The 19,889-nt window shown below is 42.5% G+C and overlaps 1 protein-coding gene across 1 annotated transcript in view; it reads right to left on the bottom strand.

Annotated features, from left to right (window-relative positions):
* Positions 1-3,528: 3,528 nt before the first annotated feature.
* Positions 3,529-19,889, bottom strand: part of SLC45A2 (solute carrier family 45 member 2) — a 32,177-nt gene continuing 15,816 nt past the window's right edge. Inside the window, exons 3-7 of the mRNA XM_042960546.1 lie at positions 16,951-17,276; positions 12,265-12,408; positions 11,456-11,579; positions 6,906-7,120; positions 3,529-4,578 (exon numbers count right to left, since the gene is read on the bottom strand). Coding sequence (XP_042816480.1) covers positions 4,357-4,578; positions 6,906-7,120; positions 11,456-11,579; positions 12,265-12,408; positions 16,951-17,276 — 1,031 coding nt within the window. The 3' untranslated portion in view covers positions 3,529-4,356. The remainder of the gene's footprint in view (positions 4,579-6,905; positions 7,121-11,455; positions 11,580-12,264; positions 12,409-16,950; positions 17,277-19,889) is intronic.

Genomic DNA, 19,889 nt, shown 5'->3' with positions numbered 1-19,889 from the left:
CGATGAAGTGGGGCTCAGCCAAGTGGTGCGCAGGCAATTGAGCGCATTTATTCCAGCGACTTTTATGGAGCTCTTGAAAGGGTCCTAGCGACGCGTCCAACTGGGGGAGCCTCCCACAAAACCTTTCCTTCGCGCCTTGGCAGGCGAGACGGCCGCAGCGCCGTCTGACTTGCGGCGTGGCTGCGCAGAGAGCCCGGTTTGGGAATAAGAAACTTTTTCGGAGTTGGAAGAAAGTAGTGACGGTCTTGATCCACATTCAAGAGAAATGCACCGCGAGAGAGGCATCTCCCGTGAGGCCATTGTACCATTTACCATCGCGGACAGGGGGAGTGGGTACGCGGGAGCCCGGCCGCGACTCTGCGCTCAGCGGTCACCTGAGACAAAATACTCGCCCGCAAACGCCGCGAGCGATTCGCTGGGGAGTGGCGTCCTTGAGGGAGGGAGGGGATGCATTGTGATTAGAGGGACTGAACTGAGACCTTTTCAGGCTCTCGCCTCTGAAGGAAAAGGGGAGCTCACGTGCTCCCTTAGTAACCGAGCAGGAAGAGAGGGCGCCAGGTGCCGGAAGCCTGGACTTCCCAGTTCCCCGGGGAGCGGCGTGGGTACTGGAAACCCTGTGTGCTCCTTTCTGCGCGCGGCAGGTGAGCTGTGCCCTGGAGCAACTTGAAAAGGTCTGAGTAAACACGCTACTGGGCGTGGGGACTTTTCTGTAGCCTCTCCTCCTTCACTCTTTGGGACTCCGGGTGCCGTTTGATAGAGGCTCTGGACCAGCCTGTAGAGGGTCGGCACCGCCAGGGCTTCTGTAGGCTCAGGACAGAAAACTAAGAGATGCTGTAGAAATGGGGGAGCGGGGGGGGGGGGTAAGGGAGACTTCTGGAAACCAAACTCCTAGAACCAGATTTCAACAGGAGGTGTGGGGTGGGAAAGGGAATGGAAGACTCGAGTAAAATCTATCCCAAAGGGAAGAGAGTACAGAGAGCCTATTCTGAGGGGATCATCACAATTTCTGCTGAGGGGTTCTCTCTTTCTCATAATATTGAGAAGACAAGGTGGGGAGTAAGACTTTCCACAGGATACTGTGGGACTTCAAATGGCTCTTTGGCCAAGTTCCATTCATTCTAAGGAATGCTCTGCATGGTGAGCGTGAATTACAAATTCTTCCTTAACCAGCAGGCAGTCTATGGGACCATCTCTGAAGAATGACACGTTTCTTAAGACAATTCTGTCCTGGTCACAGCAATTTAGTCCTTTCTTGAGGCTGCTTAGAGAATAGGGATCAAACATCAGCCTACCCATCCAACTGCCAGTTTGGACAGAGGTGCTACTGTTCTCTTTGGGTGATCTAGTTTGGGATTAAAAAAAAAAAAAAAAGCAAACCTGGCAACTTGGGCATCTATTGTTGTGGTTCTTTCACAATAAATAATCATTATACAAACATGTCTGCTTAAATAGCCTCTCAAACTGTAAATCTTTTTGTACTTTTGTTGGAAATGTCCTGTATTGTCTGAGATTTCAGGCTCAGTGGGAACACCTGCAGCCCTAGCATCCCTCGTCCTGCATTCTGTAACACAACGCAATGTAATTACTAAGCATTCATAGCTTTGCCACAAAAACGAAAGCTTCCTGATCTCCTCAATACTGAGCAGTCCTGAGAAGTTAGCTTTTTAGAAAACCGAATAATGCTTTTGTTTTAAAGTAGTCAAATAGGGATGCCTGGTTGGCTCAGTTGGTAGAGCATGTGACTCTTGATCTCTGGGTTGTTAAGTTCAAGCCCCACCTTGGGTGTAGTCTACTTAAATAAATAAATAAATAAATAAATAAATAAATAAATAGAGTTGTCAAATTAGTCTTTCTTTGCTCTTTAGGAAGAAAAAATATTGATACTGATATCGAATAGCAATTGCTATTATTAGCTATTCGAATAGCTAATAAAAACTGAACGGCAACCCCCTCCAAGTCCCCAAAAACAAAATAACCAAGCAAGAAACACCCAGAAAGAACAAACAGTAGTAGCATAGCAGTGTATCCATGTATAATGCTGATATTAGCCTCTCGTGGAGAGATTCTCTTTGTTACAGGAACTTGCCATTTCAATTTTGACAATAAGATACTGGGTTGATTCAGGTTTTTAGGGAAGTATGTTGAAGGATGTGCTTCTGCCGTGATGGGCCCTAGAAAAATAGAAGGGGCTAAGGGCAAGGCCTTCATGAAACAACTTTGTGAAAAGAATCCACTTGTCCCCATCCAAACTTGAGGGCTTCTGAGAACATGGCTAGAGAGAGCCAAGACTATGACTTCTGTTTACCACAAAGACAAAAAAATAAACCAGGAAATGGCCAAATTTATTTTATTTTTTTGAATGCCAGTTGTGTGCCAAGCCCTGTACTGGGTGCTGAGATCACACACATCAACTAGACACATTACCGACTTGTATATTTAGAAGGAGACACAGCCTTGTACACAAGGCAACTAGGTCATGGAACAGTGAGTTGAATCTCATAATAAGGTTAAAAGAAAGTGCTATGGGAATACAGGGGGCAGAAAGCTTGGTTCTGCTGGAGGATAAGAAACTTTGTTATCAAAATAGTATATGAGATGGACCTAGAAATATGGGTACAAGTTAAATGGGCAGGGATGGCAATTTAGACAGGTAGTGGGGACACAGGACATTTGCAGCTGAGGGAAAGCAGTGATTAAAGGTTTGAGGTTGGAATGTCAGTTGCATGGTGGGGGAAGCAGCAGACAAAGCAGTTTGGCTTTCCTTTCTCCTACAGGATTTCCTGGGATTTCTGATCCGAATTTAGGTGTCCCTGCATTTGCTTTATTTGTCTGGGAATAGAACATTGCTGTCCGAGAGAAACAAGAGAACAAGTATACTGAGAACAAGTACTTGAGTGCCTAAAAGTGGTTAAAGACTTTTAAAATTGGATTCTATCCACTCATTCAAACCTGAGTGGAGTCGAGTTAAGAGAGCAGAGTGTTTGAATATCCAAGTGTGTGTGTGAGTGCGTGTGTGTGAGGGGATTTAGGGGTGGTGGTGAATGCATGCCCTAGCTCCTTTCTTCATCCCAGCAGCCCATCCAGTCCTTCAGCTGAAAAGAGCTTCCCTTGCCCTGTCCTTGGCCAGAGACGACTACTTTTAACTTCTTGGGGTCCAGGTAAGATGGTCCTTAACTGCAGGTCCTTCCTACCTCACCCATTCATTGATTTCAAAATCTTCAATCACCAGAACAGTCCTTGGAGAAATGATCAGGAAATAAACATTGAAGTCTGCAAATAATTCTACTTTTAAACTTTGCAGACGCCAAGGACAGGTGAATTACAAGGGAGGCGTTTCTTTTATAACACAGGGTTCTGGGTCACATGGGGTCCTCTGAGCATTTGCTCATCATCATCCCACAGTATAGGCTAGAGAGCAGGTTTCTCCCTGATCACTCCTCTGAGTCAGTCATGACCTCACCACTCTACGATGGATAACGTGAGAGGGAGAGGGAGGAAGGAAGATGGAGTGGTTTTGAGTGTTGACTATCTCATGTAATTTACTGAATACCATACTGAAAATGGAAACCAAAAACAAAACCAGTGGAGCTGTATGGGGACAGAATGGTGGTCAGTGGACCAGTTGTTCACCTTCGGGATGGTGAGACTGACTGGGAGCTGTGGCTGCCGCTGCCCAGCATCACAAGGGCATGTATCACCCAGAAAAGATCAAAATTCACAATCTGAGGTATGCTTTCTACTGAATGTGCACTGCTTTCCAACTATCGTTAAGTAAAAGAAGATGAAGGAGAAGGAGAAGGAGAAGAGGAAGAAGAATTGTAATTTGAACCATTGTATTGTAAGCCAGGGACTGTCTGTATGAGTAAATGAAGTATGAATTAAATATGAGTAAGCTAATATCATAAATCATCAGCAATATTTTGAGTATTGGTGAAATAATGAAAAGTATGACCCTCTGATTAAATATAGACCTCTGGTTAAGAAAAAAACAACACATGATAGAATAAACACCATTGTCCTGTGTAAAACTAGTCGGCTTCTGGCGTTTTGTCAAGGCCTGGAATGTCCTGAGATGCAGTAGGAAGGCGCATAGAGGCGCCATCTCCCACAATTAACCTTTGCCACCGGTGAATGGAGGCAGAGCCCAGTCTTTCCCGAGATAGATGATGCCTAAAATAAGGAAACTGCTGTGCAGAGGTTTGGCAGAAAGTGAGGTGCAGGCAGATCACTGTAGCAGAAGTCATAACGCAGGGCAGCCAATGGGCAGACCCCAAAGCTGCAGAGCCAGAGGACAGACTGATTTCCTACCATGCCCTTCACTGTGTTGGAGGTTAGGGATGATGTCTCCCTATTGACCTAATCCACATATCTTACGAAGAGAGCCACAAAACAGCAGCCGATCATGGCCACCACAGAGGCTGTGATTACCACAATGACGCTCCCAGCCTTGTTGACCAGGAAGCCCAGGCCACCTCCAACCAGGATCTGAGCCAGCTGCACCATGCAGGTGAGGACCACGCAGTCCAGGCCCTGCCCTCTCTCACTGCCATGCAGACTCCCTCCCGGGGCCTGCTGTCTCTGCAAGGGAAACACAGGAACACATTTAATCTACGCAAACAGTACTTTAGGGCAGAGGTCAGCACACTATTTCTGTGAAGAGCCAGATAGGAAACACGTTCAGCTTGTGGTTCCCATGGTCTCGGTCGCAAGCACACAGCTCTACCATTGTAGTGTGAAAGCAGCTACAGTAAACACACAAGTTGGCGTTCCAATATAATTTCACAGACATTGGTATTTGAATTTCATGTAATTTCCACTTGTCACAAACGTTATCCTTCTACTGATTTTCTTTTTAAAATTTCATTTAAAAATATTAAGAGAATTCTTAGCTCACGGGCTGTACAAAAACAAGTGGCAGGCCACATGTGGTCAATGAGGCATAGTTTGCCAACTCCTGATTTAAGGTCACCGAGAAGCTCCAAATTCGTGCCTGAGGCTGTTTTTCCTACCTGCCACCTACCTTCAATTCTCCTGTTAGTGCCCATGAAGGTTAAATGATTAATATATGCAAAATTATCTCTTCCTAAGAAGTCAATAAATAAAATGGAATGGAAACTCAATACATACTCCCTTCCTTCCCTCCTTAGTGTTAAAATTTCAAATATGTGTAGAAGGATGTTGAATCCCAGATCTACACAGGAGAAACAACATAAAAAAAAAAAGTCAGCCTTTCAATATGGTCAATATGCGGCCTGAATCGGTTGATAATGTCGCCACTTATTGGGTGTATTCTTTATGCTAGGCCTGTGCAAGATTCTTCGGCATATGTCGCTTCACGTCTTCCTTCCCTCCTCCCTGGATGCACGTATTACCATTATCCCCATATAACAACAATAATACTAACTACCTTTTTTGGAGTCTTTGCCAGGTGCTAGGTAGGCATCACGCTAGACAGACCACCTGCACTATCTTGTGGAGTTTCATTTTCCAACAACTCTATAAGGTGGGCATATTATTCCCATTTGCTTGATGAGGAAGCTCAGGCTCTGAGAGTTTGAATGATAATTCCTATACTAGTAAGGTTAAAAAACAAAAGCATTGTGCAGAAAAAATGCACGTTATGCTTTGCATAAGACAGGGAAAGTAAGAAAACAGATTCATACTTGTCTGATTTTCATTTTAAAATACTGGAAAGATAAACAAAAACCTAGTAAGAGTGCTTACTTGTAGGCCCCCTGGGGGGAAATGGGAAAATGAGTAGGTGGGAGCCACCTGTCAGTGTGTATGGGTATATTGTGTATATTGCTGTGATTGTTGAACCATGTGAACATATTGCCTTCTCTAAAAATGAACTCGTTCTAAGTGATATTTAATAAATAAATGGATGACTTCCCCAGTGTTGCACAACTGCAAAGTAGGGGCAGCAGGATTCGAACCCAGGTTTCTCTGAATGCAAAGCTTGTGTGTTTTTGCCCTAGCTTTCTCCTAGGAGGTTCTGTTCTTTGTGATAACTGTCTCTTTAACAGCAAAACCTGTGTGTGCATCGAAACGTTAGTGACAATGTTTGCCAGGGGATGAGAGCAGCCATGGACTCTAATTTGGAAGGTTTTAACTCCTAGCGCAACTCTGCCCTGCGGCATTGGTCAGAACAAATGATAGAGAAGACTGGGGTTGCCCGGGCACATGAAAGGGTCCAGTGTTTTTGCAGCTTCCTGCTGGGATGGATTAAGCTTTATTTCTTTAGCTTTTATATCACTACTCCAGGTAAGGAAATGTAAGTCTATTCTCATGGAGAAAAAGTGACATGTTTTGAAAAGAAGAGGTGGTAATCTTAAAGCAGAAAGACCCCACCCACTGTTTTTTTAGGGCAGCCTGGTGCCTTCCCCTCCATCCTGAGCTCCAAAGGCAGAGAAAGGCAGCCAGGGAGTGACCACCTGCAACCCCAGCTTTCCTCCCTGTGCCCAGGGTCTGACTTACTAAAACCTGGACTCCAAGGGAATGTGGGCTAGGAATTTCCTACCTTTAATCAATAACTCCACCACTGCAGCCATTGGGAGTGGGGGACCCAGAAATGCTGCAGGAGCACTGGACATTGGGGCCGTTGTCAGAATCCCCAGGGTCCCCTTTCTTTGTGTGATTGTAGGCTGGTTTCTCAGCATTCCTGAGCCCCCTTTTCTTAATCAAATAAATGAGAGTAGCAGTACCTGCTCCCCTGTTCTCCAGGTACACAGGGCTTCAGAGTGAGGAGGAGGGTGTGGGCTAGGAAGGTGGTCATGCTTCGACCGCACCGTCATTACATTTGGCTGGGCATTTGAGAGCTCCTGTTTTAAGACCCTTGTTTCCAGCCCTGCCCTACACTTTCCTACCAAATACCCCCAGCCTTCAGGTGAGGTTCAATGACGCACCTTCTCTTCTTGCTCCTCGCGGTGGTACTTGGCAATGAGGTTAAAGGGCACAGTGTACAGAGTGCTGGACATCACACCAAACGAGGTACACAGAGCCAGGGTGGAGTAGACATTCGGGAAAAGTCCAATAAATCCTGTCCCCAGGCCAAATAGCAAATACCCCATGAAGTAAAGACCCTTTAATCCAATGTAGGATACCAAAGATTTCTGAAAGTCTGTGGGGAAAAGAAAGAGAGAAATTGCAGCTGACGGTGTCAGTGATAATTTCAGACAATCGTTTCTTTTGAAGATTCACTTTTTTTAGGAGCCTTCCTCTGATACTGAGTCAGGAACAAAAGAATCTCCTTATCTGTGCTTAAAAACAGCTGGCTTTTGGAATCAGTCTTAAATCTTGTGCATACAGAAGAGCTGGAAATTGCCTTGCTAGGTTGATCTTGTTTTCCACAGGGAGGGACCAGGTGCTGTTCAGCAGGCAGCTGAATACCAGCGGGATGCAAAGAAGTGGAAAAGCCCATTTTGGCTATGGGACTGTGGGGGCGCAAGACATGGAAGAAAAGTGGGGTCCTTCTGGTTTACAGCAGTCTAACCTAACAGGATACAAACAACAATCCAGGCGTATCTTGGCCCCACAGCCCCAAGTCAGACTGGAGGAAACTGAAACAACCAAATTTAAAGAATGATCCAGGTCATCTGGTCCCTTCACTCCCATCTGAAGGCCGTCTGCACACCTGGGAAGGAAGTGAAGGATGCCCTTTATCTAAAGACAGGTTCCCTGACTTGCCAACACTTCCCAGGCTGGTGAGGGGCTCTCACCACACCCAGAACCTACCTCCCCATTGCTGGCTCCCTCACACTCGGTCCATTTCCGTAACTTCTCAAAACCTCAGCTTCCTCATCTAAAAAAACCCCAAGATTAATAAAGCCCTTCTTTGAGGTTGTCATCAGGATCAAATGAGATCCGATGCTTATGACATCACTTAGCCCAATGCCAAGCACAGAGAAGACATCCGGTTAATGGTGACTATTGTTATTGCAACAAATACACACTTGTCTGAAGATCGTTGTCTCTTAACGTGGTTCCCCTCCCAGTCAGTAAACTTGGCTTGCTCATAAAAGCATTGTAGTAGATTAGTAGAGTTCATTTTTAAAAATTGAAAATTCTGTTTTAAAATGTTTTACTGAGGCGCCTGGGTGGCTCAGTCGGGTAAGTGTCTAAGTCTTGATTGTGGCTCAGGTCATGATCTCACGGTTGTGAGATCGAGCCCTGATGTGGGCTCCATAGGATTCCATCCCTCTCGCTCTGCCTGTCCTTCTCTCTCCCTCTACTTCTCTTTCTCTCTCTCTCTCTTTCTCTCTCTCTCTCTCTCTCTCAAAAAATAAATTTTTTAGGGGCGCCTGGGTGGCTCAGTCGGTTAAGCGGCCGACTTCGGCTCAGGTCATGATCTCACAGTCCGTGAGTTCGAGCCCCGCATCCGGCTCTGTGCTGACAGCTCAGAGCCTGGAGCCTGTTTCGGATTCTGTGTCTCCCTCTCTCTGACCCTCCCCCATTCATGCTCAGTCTCTCTCTGTCTCAAAAATAAATAAACGTTAAAAAAATTAAAAAAAATAAATTTTTTAAAGGTTTTACTATGTTTTCCAACATGTAGGAAAATTCCCTTAGAAACCTTGATCTTTCTTTTTTAAATAGCTGTTCCCAATCCACATGTTCCCTATCTTTCCCCTGCCCATTCTACTGGAACCCATGAATCCAGGGGGTGAATGATAGAGACCTCAAATGTGTCTATTCAAGAACAAAATTTTCCATATCTGTTGGAAATAATGGTTGGATTTAATTCACCTAGACAAGAAATCTAATCTGTATTACATTTAAATCAATTATGGAAACTAAACACTGCCTCAGGTCATCTGATGGAAGTCAGAGCTCTGAAAATGACAAGTGGGAAACGTTGTTTCCTCTATTAAATCCGTACCATCCCTAGAAGGGCTGCTGTCAAGGTTGAGAGTGAAAGCTGTAGAGAGCTAGGAGAGTTCTTGTTTGCTTAATGATTACGTTTATACAAAAAAATGTAACCTAGGTGCCTCAGTACCTAAAAAGACACCATCAGTATTCACTGGGGAAATGCTCTCAGCCAAGTATATAGGCCAGCCAAGAAAAAGGCAGAGAAGCACAAAGAGATATTTGGAAACATAAGTAACTTCAGTACAAAGACGTCAGGCAAAAAATCCTCTATTCATGAAGAGACTCAGTAAGTGTAAGGGCCTGATATCCAGTCGTGGTTACGTCTTCATACTATGTCTTTCATCAGTACTGGAGGGAATGACTGATTTAAGCACCCACTATGAATAGTAGCGTATGATATGAAAAATTGGCTATATTTCAGTATTCGATATTGCTATTTTCATGGATCTAAGTGTGCTTGCTATGTAAAAGGAACCTGAAAATACCATACCTCACCCTCCACCTCAGCAGCCAGAATGCCCTGCCAAACTCCATCTGGATAGAAATTCTGGGTCTGCATCTGATGTTATATGATGAGTCCAAAATACAGGATGTACTCTGGAATTAAAGGAAATGATTGATTCTGCCCAGGGTGTTTTGGAGTGCAGAGGGAAAGAACTTGGAAGATTTAACAAGGTCATATTGGAGCTGAGTCTAAAAGCTTGAGTAGCAGTTGTCTAGATGTGGAATTAGAAAGAGCATCTGGTAGAAGGAAAAACCAAAAGCAGTTTGGAAAACACAGAGCTGAGAAAGTCTGTGTAGTGAGTCTTCAGGAGGAGTGAATCTGTGTGGGAGTGACAGAGGTCAAGGTGTAAACCAGACCAAGCTGAAAATCATGGAATGCCAGGCTGAGGACTTTGACTTTATCTTATGGGCATGGAGAGACCCTGAAGATCCTTAGGGCTGGTTGGTATTTTATAAATAAAATTTTAGTTCTAATTCAAGTGAAAACTATTCAAATAATCGTTTATTGTATACAGAGCTTTTAACTCAAAACGGCCTAAAAAATAACATGCATTTTAATTTTCAAATACCTAAGAGTAGCTCCTAATGGAATGGTCCTTAGTAGGGATTCTTTGAGAAAAAAAAATATTTTTAAATGTCACAAAACTAAAATGCTAATTACTTGTGGAAAATTGGGCTCCTCTTACAAGAATGAGGTGGTATAAATAGTCCCCCCACCTCTTGATAGCACAAAGGGATTGAGACGAATAACTTATTAGTCCCTTTTAGTCTAATGCTCTCTGATTCTATTTTAAGTACTTGAAATCTTCCTCCTGGAATTTTCTTAGTTCATTCACCCTAAAGGGAAAAAAAGGAGTTTTGCTAAAGAAATATAACTTTTAAGCCACCATTATTTGGTTATCATAAATTTTAAAATAATAAATTTTATGGTTTCGTGGTTATGGGACTCATGAATTCCTTATATGTTTGTATTAGGTCCCCTTTTCCCACTCGTGCTATATTTTGAAGATATTTTTTTGATCTTGAAGCAGGTTTCCTAATGTATTATGGCTGGTTGGAGGCCAGATCAGGTGTCATTATACACATTCACTCTCTTCCCCCTCAGGAAGCACACTTCAGTGGCAGAATGAGTGCCCCCTGGGAATGGTGACAGGGATTGTCCATCACTTCCCCCTCTCCCACCTGGGCCATAACCCTGCTATCCCCTGGGTCTGCCCAAAGCCTAGAGCTCCGAGTTGCAGGCCAGCTACTCTCCCCACAATCCAGGAGGAGCTTCCATTATTATTAGAAGCCCAATTTCTACTCCAAATGGGGGACCTGCATACCTTTTATCAGCCAGATTATTTCACTTAATTCAATGTATACAGAGCTTGGAGATTTCCATACACATTGGCAGGCACCACATGAGACTAAGGTTATAATACATTAGTTTGGGGTTGTTTAAAACCAATCACAGAAATCTCTTTGTTTGCAGTGTCCTTACAGCTGAAACTTAGCTAACGGGGGTTAATGGACTCCAGTCCCTGTGGAAAGCTGGTACCTTAGGAAAAAAGTTGTCATCTTCAATCCTTGAAAAGTGCTCCTGTGACATTTCACCCTGCCTACCTGAGCTAAGCTAACATTTTGCATGTTAATTCTGTCACCCAGCATTTTAAGCATCCTTCCTATGTTCAGTCATTTATAGTTCTAATAAACATATCTGTGAAACTCCACCAGTGATCTTACTCCAGTAGAACACTAATCAATACTCACTGTTAATCAATACTCTCTGCTGGGACTCTAGCCCTTGTCCATACAATACTTCTCCATCTTGTTTACAAGATTTCCTTTTATTTTCCAGGGAACTTTGATCAGGTTCCCATAGATTCCAAGGAAAAAAGTGATCAATGAGAAAAACAACATAGAATTCAGTATGGAAAAGGATACTTCATGTGGTCCTTTCTAAGGGACTAGTCTTTCCTGATCTCCATATATTTATCATGAATCTTATATTTTAAAGAGCAAAAAATAAATACAGAAATATAAAGTCCAAGATTCTTCTAGACCAGAACCCTTTAGAAGATACCCTCAGGAAGAAGAGACTTACAAGAATAAAGTGAGGAGAACATGGAATTGATGCACAAGCCCCAACATCCAACCTCGACCCCTCTTTCGTAGATGAGAAACTCTGTGGAGTTGTGTGCAGCATAGGGATCCCCATGGTACACAATCTGAAAGAGATATTTGGGGCTGTTGAAATGCAAACGCAGTGTGGTAGGGACCCCTTTCCATGCGCTCTGCTTCTCCATCTCTAGGGAGTGGCAGTCCCTGCCCAAAGGGCCCTTCCCAGGACACAGAGCTCATTCTCCCATGACTACATCACCCCTTTCATCCTTTTATACTTCTACTCAAGGACCATCAGGAAGTCCTAATGCCATCAAGTCTAGACAACATCTCCCTAGATCATTAACACCCTTCCTTCCACGTAACATCTGGCCTGCAGCTGACTTAGACAACCCTGTCCCCCTTCTGGTACAGCCAACAGGCTTCTGACTCATCTCTGCACATGCCATTCCTATAACTGCTTGAATTATTTTCTCTCTTCTCTCTTTCTCCAGTTCCTATTCACCTTTCAAGGCCTGGATCATACTGTGTCTCTTCTATTATGCCTGCCATGACCACTGCAGCTCACATTGATTCTTTCTTTTTTGTTGTATTTGATCAAGTACTGGTCCCATAGAGATGTCTAGGGTGTAATAACTTGTCTCTGGGAACTGTCTACAAGGCAGCTCTTTGAAAGTACTCCTTCTCACACTCTTACTGTGCCCATCTTAGGGGTTAGCCCAGAAGGCACTCAACAGGTGCAGAATGAAGGATTAATGTGCAAGTCAGTGAGTGTGTGCACACATTTATTACCTGGCCCATGAAATCCGTGAAGAAGAGCATGTTAGACAGGAAGGCAGTCCATCCAAAGAGGTGGCTGATGCAAAGACAGCGGTAGTGGGGAGGCATATTCACCAGCTCCCTCAGCAGTGATTTCATGGTCATTGCCTTCCTAGTCTGGAAGAAAACATGAAACAGGTGTGACCTTCAGTGCAGACATGCAGCCAGCTGTGTGAGCCAGAGCACACAGCCATGTTACATATCTGTCAGTTGACTACCTCAGGGTCACGCTTTCTGGTCATGGCACCAAGGTATCCATGGAGAGGTCTTATAGGTGGGGTCTGTTAATTGTGTGTGGATATTTAGCAGTTTCAGGTCCAGAAGAGGCTTTGGAGACCTAAGGGTAATGGAACTGAAAATGGGGCTTGCTTTGGGTCAACATGCAAGAGATATCTAGCATCCTATCTTTGAATGACAGAACCACTGCACATGGACAGAGCTCACAGACCTAAGCTAGCCCCAAGATTATTATAATTCTTAGATTTCTTGACTCTGAAAGTGTGATAGACCAAATTCTAAGATGGCCCCATGATCTCTGTTTCCTGGTGTTGCATGGCAGAGGGATTTTGCAGAGTAATTAACGTTACTAATTTGTTGACTTTGAGTTAATCAAAAGCAAGATTATCTGGGTGACCCTAACCAAATCACATGAGCCCTTTAAAAAGCAGAGAGTTTTCTCCAGGTGGGAGCAGAAGAAGAAGCCAGAGTTTCAAACACAAGCAGTGTTGGCTTTGAAGGTGGAAGGGGCCACACGGAAGGGACCTGAGAGTGAACTGTAGGAGACGACAGTGACTCCTGGCCATTAGTCAGCAAGAAAACAAGCACCTCAGTCGTACAACAAGGAATTCTACCTGAATGAGGCTCAGAAACTGATTCTTCCCCAGTTGAGCCTCAAGATGAGACTGCACCTCCATCAACACCTTGATTTCAGCCTTGTGAGACCCTAAGCAGAGAACCCAGTGGAGCCCACCCAGACTCCTGACCTACAGGACTGTGAGATAATAAATATGGCTTCAAGCTGCTCAAGCTGTGGTAATTTTCTAGGTAGCAATACAAAACTAATACAGAGCCAAACAGTTCCCTGTTCTTGACCAAGTATCTCTTCTCAGTTTATTTCCCTGGATCTTGCGATGAGTCAGCACATATAAAAGAGCCCTATGTGGAGTCAGAAGTGAAAACAATATGGAACACACACACACACACACACACACTGAATACACATGCCCATATTCTTTAATTTAGACTTAAATTATGTTAAAACCAGAAGCTACACTTTCTTTTTGTATCAGAAGCCTTGAGAAAATGAGAATTTTGAACTATTGACACAACAGTTTTGAATACAAAGAGTCAAACAGCCTTTAGCATCTAGTTATATAAGAGAAGAAAGAAAGCTTGAGAATATTGAGCAGTCAGCTGCCCTGAAGACACTGAGACTATAAACATCAATCATTGTGGGGTGATGGGTCTTTCTTGTCATATCTTTATTTAATCTGAATCTTGACATAACGAAATTGAGTCCTGGCTAGTTTATTTATAAGATGGTCTCTGGGGAATTTCTATTTTCACTATAACAAAATATTGTTTTTATAACTCTACACTTTATATGATAATGCTTTTTACTTCTTTGTTGTGGAAAATTATATTTACTCATTGTAGGTTTGTTGTATAAATTGACTTTTTAAGTTGTCAATTTTGTAGTATTTAACCAACTAACCATGACTGAACTGATTTTCTTATACAGTCATCCCCACCCTTATCCATAGGCAATACATTCCAGGACTCCCAGTGCATGTCTGAAATTGCACATGGTACCGAAACCTGTAGACTATGTTTTTTCTTATACATACGTACCTGTAATCATGTTTAATTTATAAATTAGGCACAGTAAGAAATTAACAACAATAGCTAATAATAAAATAGAACAATTATAATAATATATGCTAATAAAAGTTATGTGAATGTGGTCTCTTTCTCCCAAAATATGGTATTGTGTTATACTCACTCTTCTGGTGATGATGTGAAATGATAAAATGCCTATGTGATGAGATGAAGTGAGGCGTGGTGACACAGCATTAGGGCTACTACTGACCTTCTGACAATAAGTCAGAAGGATCATCTGCTTCCAGATGGCAGCTGACCACAGGTAACCGAAACGTGGAAAGTGAAACCACAGTTAATTGGGGACAACTGCACTTAATCAGTGTTTAAAAAGTATAGGCATTCCTTTGGAATTAGAAAAAATAACTGTTTTTGCATGTAAAATATGGTAACTGTTAAAATAAATGTTTACTGTAAAAGAAACTCAGTGCAGGATTGTTACTTTTTAGTAACCACAGGAAGATAAAGGGGTGCCTGGCTGGCTTAGTTGGTAGAGCATGTGACTCTTGATCTCAGGGTTGTAGGTTCACGCCTTCTATTGGGTATAGAGGTTACTGAAGAAATTAAAATATGAAATAAATAAGATAAAATAAAAAGCCTGGGTTTCATGCCTCAGACTAAGTGATTTATTTTTACTTTCCCTGTTTTCTTTCCAAAAATGCAGAATTTTTAAAAGTGAATGTGGCCAGCAAGTATTCATCCTCACTCCAAATATTAATTTAGGCTTCTGCCTTATACATAATTTTCATTCTACTTTCATTGTTAATCTAACATTTTCTTTCATCCAAAAATAAATATGAGCTTTCAAATTGTGCCTACTATTTCTGTAAAAGCTGGGAATGTGAATATTCAAAGCCCTTTGGGTATTTTAACTCAGAATGAAAATTCAGCTGGCATCTTATTCCCTGACTCATCAGCTCCCTTGGTGAAGCCCTTTCAATGGTTTTGAGCCCTGAGGAGTTACTCTACTGCACGTATTGTGCTCCTTTGTCAGCCGGAGATTGGGTGGTGGTAAATTTATACATGAGAAAGGCAATATTGGGAAGAGAGCTTCCTAGTCTCAAAAGGAGACTATTGAAATGCTGAAGTAAGCAATGATGGCATGGAGGAATTGCAGATGGATTTTATGGGATCTAGTTTGAATCCTGAAATAATTTAGGCTTCTTGCCATTAAAAAAATAATAATCCCAGTTATCAAACTGCACAGCCACCCTCATTTTGTAAAGTAAGTATATTCTACCTTGGAAAATAAGTATTGGTAATAAGTATTGGAAAATAAGTATTGGCTTATTATGCCCCCTGGTAGGGCTGTTTAAGTTCTTGAGCATAGGAATGGGACATCAGTCAATTTTATGATCCCTAAATACCTGGTAGAGAGCTTTGTACATACTCCGTACCCAAAGTAGTTTGTTGAGTGAATACTGACTGTACTATGCTCATAGACTTATATAAAGCTTAAAAAGCACCGTTCCCTGCTTCATCTCAGTTGAACATCCCAATAACCCTAGAATATAGAGAAGACAACCCAACAAGAGAAGTCAAGCTCATAGAGATGAGATTCACTGAGCTTGTTTGAAAGTTCTGTTAGAGCACAGATGAAGTCTGTTCTCTCTTTGTGTCTGGACTGCTCAGCATTCTGCCAGGCTCATAATAGGCACCTCTACCAAACACCTCACTATGTTAGAAACCGCTCTAAGTAACATTGCATGGATTCTCTCATGTGATCTGCACAAAACACTTAAAGGTAGACAGAATCACTTTCTCATTTTACAGGAATGTAAATGCCCAAGGTCATGCATTCCAGAGCTGGTAGAGGCAGGATCTGAACATTTGCACTTTTAATCTTTAGGCTCTTTATAGCAAATGCCTGATGGTTGTTGAATGAATAAAACAGGTCAGCCAGCTAGAGGAATCAAAATTTAAACCCAGGTCTTTCACAACCTCTTTGCCAGTGAGGAAATCCTCTGTACTTCCATCCCTGAGGTATTGCCATCAAAGTCAGCTTGAGGGAGCATGCAGCTGTGTGTCAGTGTTGTCCAACAGAACTTTCTACAATGATGGAAATGTTCCATACCTGCACTGCTTTGTACTGTAGCTCCTAGCCCCAAGGGGCTATTAAGCCTTGGAAATGTGGCTAAGGCAACCAAGGAACTGACATTTTAATTTTTTTCATTTTAATGAATTTAAACTTAAATAGCCTTATGGGACGAATAGCCAATATGTTGGTCAACACAGCCCTAGCCTCTTCTCTCTGACCATTTCCTCCTAACCTAATTTCTCTGTAATTTAGTAGAATTTTCCTTAAATTCTAAGCTAATTAATTCACTGACTAGTTCACTGAAAATGGCCTAAAATTTTTTTTTCAAATCAGTTCATTAGACACGAATTAAACATGCCCAGCCCAGTTACCAACCCAGGGATGCTATCATTTGGAAGAACAAATTTATAATCCCAATCTAAGAAGTAAAGATATTTCTTAAGGCCTGAAGATGGTTCCAGGCTTCTCTTACGGTCTAACATTTTGGAACCAGCTTCATCTTCCCTAGTTTGATGCTCTGAAAAGAGTAAGAGGAAGACCAGAGGAAAACGCACACAATTTTTTTTGAGGTGCAAATTTTAATTCAAAGGGAAAAGAGCTATAGGAGACTGGAGAATTCAATTAGACTTCACATCAAATTTTCATATCAAAAAAGCAAACAAAACCAAGAATAATAAACAAAATAAGAAGGGTAAGAACAAGGATATTTTTCCTGAGTGAAGAAAAAAGAATTTGCATCTTACCTGTTCAGCAGGATTTGGGGGTTTTTCCCCATGCATTGCCAGCTCCGGGTTTACATAACCATTTTTAGCTTTCTCAATAGACCCATACTGGTACATTTTGTCTGGTGACAATGGAAAGTCCTGGGGGGCTTGCTGTGGGGAAATGTCCTTTATAACATCTTTAAGTGGGGCTTCAGGGATACTGCAGAGATGAATAGTAAAACACAAAGTGAGCACCAAGGCGGAGAAGAAGAACATGACCTGGAATTCTGTGCCCAGCACTCTTCCTAGCTCCAGATGGGCCCAGTCGATGGCACCCAAAAGGTAACCCAGCGTACCTCCAAAACCTGGAAAGCAAGAAAGCTGCATTAGCATATTTAGCAAACTGCCTTCTCTTCCCATGGTGCCCAGGCCCTCCCCTTCAGTGGGAAAGCTCCCTGAAGCCAGCAGAGTGCCTGGTTATGATGGAGAGTTAACACAGCAGCAAGCCAAGACATCTGCAACCGGGAAACATGGGTTCAAGGCTTGGTTCTGGCATGTACTTGCTGTGATTTTGGACTTCCTCACTCATAATATGGGGTTGATAATAAAAGAGTAAAATGGACCGGTGCCAGAAACGAATATTGACACCAACAGAAGTCCCGTGGCCTTGCAAACTGTACTCTCTAAACTGCTTTGGAACTAAAATTCCTGCCCTTAAATAGCCCCAGAGAAAACCAACCTCTGGTTGCAATAAAATCATTTGTAATGTCGTTTATCTATTAATAAGCTTCCTAGCACGACACAAGTTTGCAAAGATGAAACAGCTTTGCACTCTGTCTTCATTCCTTTATTAGAAGCTAAAGGAACTTGTTCCTAGTTGATAGCCACAGAACAAATAACACAAGTTGAAACATGAATTTTTAAAAATAGTATTGTCATGTCACAGGACCTGGACCTTTCAGGTCCTTGTCTTTCTGTTGCTTGTTTTACCTGCTTTTGCTGAAGACAGTGTGATTTGAGGGACACTGAGAAAGGACTCCCCCAAATCTATCCTGCCTTAATGGTATAATAATTGAAATCCCATTAGCAGTGATCCATTCTCTTTGGATTTTAAAATACAAGTGCCCCTCACCTAAGCAGGACACTGTATTTGTTCATCGTGGAGGCATCAGTGATCCTGAGAATGCAGGGATGAGAGAGGGGCACCCCCCAGAGGTGGGAGGGTACCCAAGGATGTGAGTAGATGAATGCCCAACACACCTCCTACCTGAGCCACGAACTTGTGTAGGCTGATCAACCTGTCAGACACCTTTAAATGTCAACCTCCCATCATGTCTCACCAAACACAAATATCTACCTGGACAGAAAAGTTTTGTTTTTGGTTTTGTTTTTCTTGTGTGAGTGAAGTCTCCATTTTATTTCCCAGATAAAGACAATATCCTCATAAACCAGGGAATCAAGGAAGAAAACGGAACTTAAGGAATTCTCTTTCTCTAACCCTGAACACCTAATATAAATCCTGACTCCAGGAACACAAATCTGAATATCAAATGCCATGACTCCTAATTTATCCCAAATGGTGGGAGAATGGGTGATTCTGGTCAGTCTACATTATGGTTACTTGCAATTTACTACAGAGGATATTTACAGATGACCAACTGTTCAACCAATGATTCCCAAAAATAAAGCATCATTGTCATGCCCTGAGTGTCAAAGCATTATAAGACAGAATTATGGGAAACTGTGACAAATGGATGTGAAAAAGTTAAACTTATGTCTCCTGCCAACAGGAATATATGGTCTACTGATGGGTGATGGGAAAATACATAAATAGACAAATGACACATATAGTGACCTGTCCTAGATGGTAGGTCCCAGGCTTTGAGAAGAAGGAGAGGCCCTTGAGCCAGCCATACTTATGATTCAGAGGGCAGTTCTGGGACAAGTGGTGCCTCTGGATCACTATCAGACAATGACTCTCCTTATCCAATCATGGAGATGCCATTGGTTTCAGAGGTCATGTGCTGAGCCAAGCAATCAACCAATAAAGATGTACTAAATTCCCAGCACTATTTGTGGGCCTATCCAAATCAGGATTTCCCAGTTCTGGCACTGCTGACATTTCGGGCTGAAAGATTCTTCGTTGTGAAGGACTGTTCTATGCATTATAAGATGTTTAGCAGCATCTCTGGCCTCTACCTACTAGATGCCAGCAACGACTTCTCCATGAGTGATGACAACCGAACATGTCTCTAGACAGTGTCTAATGTCCCATAGGGGGCAAAATGTCCTCCAGTTGAGAAGCCCTGACCTTAATTAATTCTATGAAAAACTTACACATTCCTTTTTTGAAACTACTTATAATTTATAGCCAGGTCAATGGTTGTCATTTGTCATTTCATTATCCTGTCATTTATGCCTCTTTCCTTCACACTTACCATTCCACTGAACAAAGAAAATTTGGAGCAAAAGACCCCTGCCTATTTAAAATAATTTATATGTGGGGCCCTTGGGTGGCTCAGTGGGTTAAGCATCTGACTCTAGGTTTCAGCTCAGGTCATGATCTCACAGTTTATGACTTTGAGCCCCACATTGGGCTCTGGCTGCATGGAGCCTGCTGGAGATTTTCTCTCTCTCTCTCTCTCTCTCTCTCTCTCTGCCCCTCCCCACTCATGTGTGTGTGCTTATTCTCTCAAAATAAATAAACTGAAAAAAATAAAAGAATTTACGTGTGAAATAAACCTTCCATGTGCAATAGAATGGTGGTTTTATTTTATGAATATAAATGTATGGGTATAAATCTAATAATGGATTGATATTAGATATTAACTAGAATTATCAAGTCCTGCAATTGGAGGGCTTCCTAATCTCTTTTTATGTCTGCTGGCTTAGTGTACTTCAATAGATATTAGTGAGCACTGAATATATGTGAAAAGCTCTCCTAGTTTCTGGGGATATGGATCTAAATAAGACACTGC

Source organism: Panthera tigris, chromosome A1 (assembly GCF_018350195.1).
Source record: "Panthera tigris isolate Pti1 chromosome A1, P.tigris_Pti1_mat1.1, whole genome shotgun sequence".
NCBI lineage: Eukaryota > Metazoa > Chordata > Mammalia > Carnivora > Felidae > Panthera > Panthera tigris.
Note: the sequence above shows the minus strand (reverse complement) of the source record. Positions and strands in the feature narration are given on the sequence as shown.